Source organism: Rhea americana, unplaced genomic scaffold, assembly GCF_003343005.1.
Source record: "Rhea americana isolate MKP2758 unplaced genomic scaffold, rheAme1 scaffold_484, whole genome shotgun sequence".
In the NCBI taxonomy this organism is placed as follows: Eukaryota; Metazoa; Chordata; class Aves; order Rheiformes; family Rheidae; genus Rhea; species Rhea americana.
Window position 1 is genome coordinate 196,937 of NW_028186628.1, and position 8,755 is coordinate 205,691.

Below are 8,755 nucleotides of genomic sequence, written 5' to 3' on the forward strand. Positions count from 1 at the left end.
AAATCCCCCTCTTTCTGCCTGCTGGATCAGAGAGGCTCCATTTAGGAGATGTTTGAGCTCTGTAAGAAACGCCACAGATGGTTCAAAGAAGGTTTTTTGGCTTTTTAAGTATTTGCACCAAGACATGCACAAACACGTGTGACTCTAGACAGACCACATGTGCTTATTTATCTATAAACTATAGCCATGCAACATCCACTGCCTGTGAAAGAGTATACTGCTGGTAATGTGTGACGTTCACACACAGGTTTTCTTGAAATTCTCCTCACGGCCCCAGTCTCACAAAAATTTGGGGCATTGGTGTCTGAGCAGGTTAACGGCTGATAAATTTTGCAGGAAACTGGACCTGGGTGATGTTCAAATAAATGTCTTTGTCTCAGTGCTAAGAAATATCCGCCTCGTGTACTGCACCTTTCTGCAAACAACTGCATTCAGTGGGCATTTCTGCTCCCATATGGGCCACGCAATGTCACCATCTAAAAATCTCTCCAGACAAAGAAAATTGCAACAAAAGATGCATTTTAAAGGAAGCAGCAGACAGAGAGACTCTTAGAGCCATCCCCAGGGCTGTGCTAGCCACCGCCGTGGGCTGCCCTGGGCTCCCGGTGCTTCTGCCCACCCGGAGCCCTCGGCCCCAGCCGCCTTCTCCGGATATCTGCACTCTCCACTCATTCCTACCAAGCGATGCCAGATTTCCTATCCCAGACCGAGATTTTAATAGTTCACCCCAAAGACCAAACAGCAGCTTGATGCCTTCAGAAGGACCCGCACAAGCCGGGAGCTTCACAAGGAAAGGCGGCCGGAGCCTGACAACGAGCAAATTCATTTATAGCAGGCAATCTTGGCCGGAGATGCGATATTATCCTAATTTCCACTTCCAGACTCGGCAGATCATCCCTAAACTGGTAATAAATAAATAAACAAATACATTAAAAAGCCCCCCTCTTTCTATATGGAAAGAGGAACCTCTGTTTTGTCTCAGGAAAATTGGGTAGAGTGTCCCCGGGCACCTATCCCAGCTCATGCGGCCGCCCAAAGCCCTCGGGTCAGCAGGTGCCTTTTCTTCTGCTTCAAAGGGCTTTGGATGGGAGCTGGACAGCTCTTTTGGAGAACAGCATTTGTTCGTAAGAGATGCCTGGCACGAATGTGGCCTGATTACAGCCCTGCTTGTTAAAAAAGCCTTCTCTAGGTATTGAAGGGGATAACAAGGATATTTAAACATTCCCAGCGTGCACCTTTAAGCGGTGGAAAATAAGGGAAATTGCTATCGTTTAATTCAGTATTGCTCCTTTTGAACTCCCACTGGCTTTGCCTGCAATTGTTCCCTTCGCCGGAGCTGTGAGCGGAGGCCGGATTAGAGGCGCTGGGGCCGCGGGGCCGGAGGGCGAGCGCGGCGGGACCGGCTTCCCGGCACGGCCAAGGGCTAGCGCGCAGCCGGGTTTTTAAAGGTTTCCCACAGAAAACCAGAGCCAGGTCTGGGTTTGCGACCTGCGGACCCGGTTTGTAATTACTCTTGCATTTTGTGCGCGAGGGCGGAGCAGCGATTCTTTTTTGTCCCTAACTCTGAGGAAACCTTTCCAAAGCAACAGCAAAATCCACAGCTGGTGTTCATGGATGAGATGCTCAGCCATGTTCTGGCAGAAAGAAAAAAAATGGGGGGGGGGATCTAATTTTAGATGTTCTGCAATGCCTACAACAAATGGCACACATGCATCCCTCGAGCTGCATGGTGCAATCGCGTGGCGGCTATTTTCAGCTTGGCGCGAGGAGAGCGAGCGAGAGCTCGGCTCTGCAGCGAACCCGGGGCCCCGCGTGCCCCCATGCCCCTCCGCCGCTCCCGGCTTCCCCGTTTCTACCACAGATTCCTCCTTCAGGGGATCTTTTCGCTGCGGCCTGGCCTGCTCATTCCTTAGCACTTGCAGAGAGTTGCAACACTCCTGCGTGCAAGGCAGCTGGCCGGTTCGGGGGGCTCGAGGAACCCCACTTTCCAGCCACCCCCTTCCGCTCTGGCAAACAAGGGTTACTTTCTTTGCAGACCCGGTGACAGACTTGCGGGGACCCCGGGCAGAGGACAAGGCTGTTCTCTGCTTATTTGGGGTGACCTGATCGCAGTTTTGCTGAGCTGAGCAGATCCCTCATGGCCCAAGCTCCCGGCAGGAACACGCTGGCCCCCAAAAGCAGCTTTTTTTGCAAAGCATTTGGGGACCAAGCGATGAAAGACCCGAGCCAGGCAACGACAACCAGCTCTTTCATAGTAAGTTAATTATTTTCCAAGTCTTTTGCCCTTGGGATTTGCGCTATCCTTGCCTATTTTCACCGAGTCTGAAACGAGGTACCTGCCGGTACCTCCCGAATCGGCCCCGCAGAGCCCGGCTCGGCCGCCCGCTCCCTCCCCGGACCCAGCTCCCACCACGTGCTTTCCTGCCAACCCGACTTTGGACCGAGGCCCAGATCCGGACAGTTTCTTATTTTCCTCCTTTAAGCCCCAAAGAGCTGATGAGCAACAGCAGGGAAAGAGGGGAGCTCGGGCTGGCGAGCAGCTTTGGCCGTCGGGGACGCGGCGACCGCGGCAGCCCCCGGCGAGGGGAAATCGCTTGCCGGAGCGGCACAATGCGCCTCAAAGGCCTCCCCAGGCTACGGCCTCCTGTTATCCCCTAACCTTAGGGGAGGGCGAGGGTCTCGGCTTACCCGGCCTCGCATAGAAAGTCTCCTCCATTCTAGCAAATAACCTTTATGTCTAGGGACTAGCAAAGTTTGCTTTCTCCCTCCAGGGTTAGTCGCAGCAGGAGCGAAAGAGAAAGCAAGCGCTTGTAGGAGGTTCCCTCGGCATAATAACCTCAGAGGAGTTTAGGTCTAAAGACTAAAAGGCTCTATTTACTTTCACTGACAAGGAACAATCTAAGCAGATGTCCTTTGATGGGATTAGTTATTAATCCTTGAATCATGGGTAAATGGGAAAATGATCCATTATTTTTCTGCAAAATCCTTCACTGCTTTAGACCGTGAGGATGGGGTGGGGGATTGTTAACAGAAAGGTCCCGACCTGTCTGTTTTTGCCATTTGAAAATGTATTTTTACAGTTTGTGCCGTGGAGCGTAACTCTGAAAAAAAAAAAAAAAAAAAAAAAAAAAAAAAAAAAAAAAGAAGAAGAAGAAGAAAGAAAGAAAAACTCAAAAACCATGAAAGAGGTTTCTGCCTCCCCTAAAGATGGAGAACAAGTTGCTGTGTCAGACAGTTATCAATATACAGACTGAAGCACTCCTCAAATAATAATAGTAACGATGACGATGATAATAATAATAATAATAATAATAATAATACTCCCCCCCAGCTATACTCTGTGCTATTTTCTGAATAGCTTTGGCAACTCTGCCTAAATGTTTAGATCTTTCAAACGCCTCTGTATCACGTTAGCGGCAAAACACAAGCCGAGCCGCGCGCAGCGAGAGCTCCCCGGCAGGTGCGGCTCTGTGCCGGCTGCGCGTTGCAAGCGCTATCTTATAAATAGCGCGTGTAGGTGGGCGAAACGCGCTCGTGAGCGAGAGGTAGGCAAGTAGCTGGTGCGGCACCGCGTTGTCTCCCGAGCCTGATTCCCACCCGGCGTAAAGCTGCGCAAGCCCCTTCTCGAGCGGACAAAACCCCCTCGCACGACTGCACTGTGCAAAAGCGTCCCAAGGGGTAGGTGTGGATTATATCTTCACCCAGAGCTGCTTGCCAGGGAGAGCAAATAAGGCCCGTGGAGCTCCACGGGTGATGCTTGCTCACACATGGGTCATCTCATCCCTTTCTGGCAGCCTTTTCCCCTTGGAAATGCTCTCTACTAGCAGGAGAGAAGAACTCAAAGTTGTGCGAAGTTGAGGTTGCAGACACCAAAGTAACTGGCAGTTTTTACCCATCTCTTGGCACCGCGGCCACAACCCAACTTACTGGGATGAATATTAATAGCCCTGAGACAGCCTCACACCCCAGAACTCGGCACTCGGCTCTCACATGTAGCGAAAGCAGAAATAGATTCCCAATGAATAATTTACTCTGCTTTCTTTTGATTTGCGGTCTGATTGTACACAGCAGTGCAGGCTCCGAGGGGGAAAAAACATGTTCTGATTAAAGATTTATACTGGGCATATAGTTCTGTTGCTGTTGTTGTTTAAATCTACTTCAAAGTTTGAGTAGGGTGGTCTGTAAAATAAACCATCAGGGAGCAGCTGGGAACTTGCAGAGGGTTGCGGTGCGTGCACACACCAGGCGTGTGTGCCCGGTTGCAACACACACGCGAGTGCAAAGGCACCACGGGTTTATCCCAGCTGCAGGCATGCAATTACATGCGCACGCTCAAATCTGCCCACATCTGTGTAAGCACTGGAATTGGTCTGGGCTTGTGGACACGTGAATGGTTGTGATGTGGGCACTCGCGTCCGTTTGTGTGAGGATACCTGTACACCCACATGGCCTTACAAAGCACAAAGCACAGGGAGTCTTATGGCTATCTCATATTTGCACAGGCTTTCTGGGAAGAAGTCTTCCCAGACACCCTCCTAGTATCAAATAAAGCTAAAAAAAGAAAAAAAAGAGAGTATAAACTTGTGCTTTATATTCCAAGAATAACTAATAACTGCTGGCTGCCAGGAGCGATTATCTCATGGGGAAATTGAGGCCTGAAGCCGGAAGATGCTTTAGCAAAGGGTCACCCTTGGCACACAGGGAAGAACCAGATGCAAAGACTGCAGTCTCCTGGCTTACTGCAACTTAGAGGTACAGAGGAGAGCAGAACCCGCAAATATTTCTCAGGCTGTGGGTTGATCTGGGCAAAGATTTTCTCTCCCTTTGATTTCTGCTCCTTTGGCAGCCTTGTCCCTGGAGGGCAGAGACGCTTCGCAGTGCATGCCTGCGCAGAATGCATCTCTAGCACAAAAGGGAGCTGTAATACAAATACGATTATCACTATTTTTGAAAGTGCCTTTTGATAAACCCTCGTTATTTACATCTTCAGCTTCCACCGGCTCCAGAAGAGTGAACGCTTTGTGTGGCGGGGACCAGCCTGGTTCCTCTAAGAAAGCAGTTTTGATGAAATAGCACTTTCCAACAGAACTGTTTTGTTGGAAGTTTGGGGGCCAGCTGCCTGCATTCAGCTGACGGCGTGTGCCATTAGCGAAGCAGCAATGAGGTCCTCCTGCCCCCGGAAGCAGAACGCCTCTCAGAGCCGGTGGAGAAGAGCTGCAAACCCCTCGTTAATCTGAAGGACCTTTCCCGGGGTGTGCGAGCGCTCGTCTCTGCGAACGCTGCACACCCCCTGACAGCTCCAAATCTGTCTTCACAAGTCCAAACGGATTGAAAGACGTATGAGGTCCAGGTCCTCTCCTCATCTACATGGACTGCAAATCCCGCAGGCTTCCCATATGTATTGATGCTAACACTCTCTAGGTCAGCGGAGCGGTGTCAGCTTGCACCAGATGAAGATCTGTTCCTGTATTTTTATTTCTTCTCAAGGAATTCAAATCAGGCCCTAGAGCTCATCAGGGCCCAGTCTTTGCTGAAGGCAAACACGACCTAACTCCCGCTCCGCGGCACGGAGGAAGCACGCGGCAGCAGCACGGAGCCAGCGGGAACGGTGCTGGGCACGGCACCTGCACTGCACCCGGAGCCAGCGGGAACGGTGCTGGGCACGGCACCTGCACTGCACCCGGAGCCAGCGGGAACGGTGGAAATAGCCAACTTGGGGCAATTTCCCGAGCGAGCCAGGTCACAGCAGCGCCAAAGCGCCCCCTGAAAGAGGGACGCTGCCCCGCCGCCCCCCTCCAAAGCCCCTCGCCGCCAGCGGCAGCGCCGCGCCCCGCGCCGGGACGCGCGGAGTGACAGCTGTCAATCACCGCCCGCCGCGGCGCGCCGCGCTCTGGCGCCACCGCGCGGCCGCGCCGCGGCGCAGCAGCCGCCCCGCGGAAAGGGCGATTTTCGGTAAAATAAGAAGCGCGTCGCGCGGGAGGGGGCGGCGGCGGCGGGGGGGGCTCGGCGGTCGGTTCGCTCGGTTCCAGTAATGGACTTCTGCCAGAATTACCGGGGGTGAACACGGGCCCCGCCGGGGTGCGGGATGCGAGCCCTTCCCGGGGACGCTTCGGCAGAGGCGAGCCCCTCCGAGCGCAGCGGGCTGCTTCGGTTAATTTAGGGGGGTGAGGGAGGGGGGCTGCGAATTTGCCCTCCCTCCACGGTTCTGAGTCCCTCTCCGCCGCACGGGAAGTCGCCGCAAGGGCGAGTTCGCGTTCGGGGCYGGCTCACGCTTTGGCTTAGCTCCGACCCGCTGAGGCTCAGCTGAAATACAAACCGACCCCCCCCCTCCCCCGCCAATTCTCGCCCCCTCCTTGGGAGCTGCCGCGGGGCTCCGGGCTCGGCTGCGGGCGGGGGCTGCCCTCTAGGGGCCAAATCCTGCCCAGCGGGCACCAAGGCAAAGCCCCGAGGCGGGAGCAGCCCTGCAGCAGCGGGAGGGGTGGGCTGGAGGCACCCCGCACCCACATGTGCTGCATGCACCCATTCGCAGGGGCTCCTGCRTTTCAAGACATCCAGTTTTAAAAAAGTAGCGGTTGCCTGCGCTGCAGGCGAGCCGCAGCCTCTTACACGCACGCAAGGCTGGGCAAAGTCTGGCCCTAACACGCCAAAAAGCCCGAGCACGCAGCAGGGACCCCAAACCCAAGGCACCCAGGGGCAGGTGGGAAAGAGCACCTACCTGCAACCTCACAGGAAGCCTCTTCCCTTTCTAATCCCAGCCCATGYGGCTGGCGTTAGGGGAAATGAGGGCATCAGGAACCCTCCCTCCCAGCTGAGCAAGCAGCTGGCCCAAAGCGACTTTYGGTATGAGCTGGAAGCAGGACTCGGACGCCGGAGCGAGACCCCTCGGGGAGCCTCCCACTGCCCACTGCCACGCCGAGGGGGGAAGAAAGAGCCAGAGGCACAGAAAGTTATCAGAAACGTGTATTTTTTTCCTTTTTAATAGTAAACCTCTTTACAACAAATATAGTGAAAGAGTTTCCAAACAAAACTCATAAGAATTTTTCAGGGTAATTATTATTATTTTTTTTTATCTCTTTTTCTTTTTTTTTCCTTATTGTGGAATATACAATAACGCATCACCWTACAGCACAAAAATAATAATAATAAAAAAAAGGAATATCGAAAAGAACCGAAACGGAGGTCTCAAGCACGTGCTGCAGTCCCTGGGAAGGAGACACTGATTGTCAAGGGGGCAGGATGGGAGCGGGGCCGGAGCCCGGCGCGACCCGTTCCCAGGGCTCGGGAGGCTTCCGAGCGGGCCGGRCCCCGAGGGTACAAATACTCGAAGGCGGCTTGAGCCAAAGATCCTGGGTGCGAGTTTGCAAGCRCTCAGCATCGGTGCTCCCTCCCCTGACCCCGCGGCCCGGTTTTCGCTGCTGAACCCGGACCCGCGGGACCGGGTAGCAAAGCCGGGGCGAGAGCCGGGAGCCGAGACCCCTCCGGCCCCGCTGCGCCGGGATCCCTCCGGCAGGGCGAGCGGGACCCCCAAGGGGCTGCTTTAAATCACCACCCACGAGCGCGGGATCCCTCGACTCACGCACACACGCACACGCACGCACACATGGGGGAGGAGCATTGGGGAGCAAAAAGAGGTTAAAAATATATATATAATATATATATTTATAGATACACAGTTTATCTTTTTTTTAATTGCTTCTCAAAACAATAAATAAAACTACCACGGGGGAAGTGCACGTTTATTTATTTATTTTACTTTTTTGTTTCTACCTGTGCAGCATCCTGGGGGAGGAGAGAAGAGCTGCCTGTGGCAACACGGACAGGCTGAGTCGTGTAGGAAATCTGACTAACCGCAATATATAGAAGTCGGGGAGGGTGGTTTATTTATTATCCTTTTTTTTTCCTTCAGTGCATCGTTTAAAGGGTCTACTCTATCTTACAAAGATTGCTGCGGACACCCCAGAGCGTGCCAACGTCCATCTGTTTCGTCGGCATTACAGGGGTGACGGRGAATTCGGCTGCCCCATTTCCTAAGCCAAGCGCACCTCGCCCGGCTGAAGGAAAACAAATGGCAAAAAAAGGGGGAAAAAAAATGACGATTTCTGCAAACCGGCCGTTATTTGGGGGTCTGCTGAAAACTGCCCTTTCACTCAGGCCAAACTCTTCACCCCGGCCGGGACCTGGAGGGATCCGGGGGCGAATCCGAGGGGGTGGTGAGAGGTGGAGACACGGGAAGAGCCGAGAGGGAGAAACCTAAGAAGCAGCTGTACAATTCTGGCCATGTTCAAAGTCGGTATTATTACAATATACTCTGACAAAAATATAATCTCATTTCATATCAATACAACGAAGAAAAACATTTTTTTCTGTACTGTTACCATTGCTAACATAGTGAAACTCCCTATTTACAATTACAGTAGCCAGGCAAAATACTACAAGTGAGAGATCAGAGAGACAAGAAGGGGCAAGAGGGACCGACGGGGGACAGGATTTCCAGAGAAAAAAGGGGGAAAAGGGGGAAAGGCCCTCTTGCATCCCGAGCATGGCTTCTGGCTGCGGACAGGAGACGGGTGCTGGAGGTAGCGAAAACATAATACTCGTGTTATGGGTTGAGATTTTTGCATTAAAAAAAGAAAGAAAGAAAGAAAAAGCAGCAGCGTAGGGAAGAAAGTGGCSGTTTGCAGCGGGGGGTTTCTTCCCCAGAGCTAGCGCAAAGTTTTCCGAAGCTGAGCAATGAAAAAAAAGAAAAAAAAAAAAA

General features: G+C 52.9%; 1 protein-coding gene across 1 annotated transcript in view; it reads right to left on the bottom strand.

Annotated features, from left to right (window-relative positions):
• Positions 1-8,027: 8,027 nt before the first annotated feature.
• Positions 8,028-8,755, bottom strand: part of MEF2D (myocyte enhancer factor 2D) — an 18,351-nt gene continuing 17,623 nt past the window's right edge. Inside the window, exon 10 of the mRNA XM_085316997.1 lies at positions 8,028-8,051. Coding sequence (XP_085173123.1) covers positions 8,028-8,051 — 24 coding nt within the window. The remainder of the gene's footprint in view (positions 8,052-8,755) is intronic.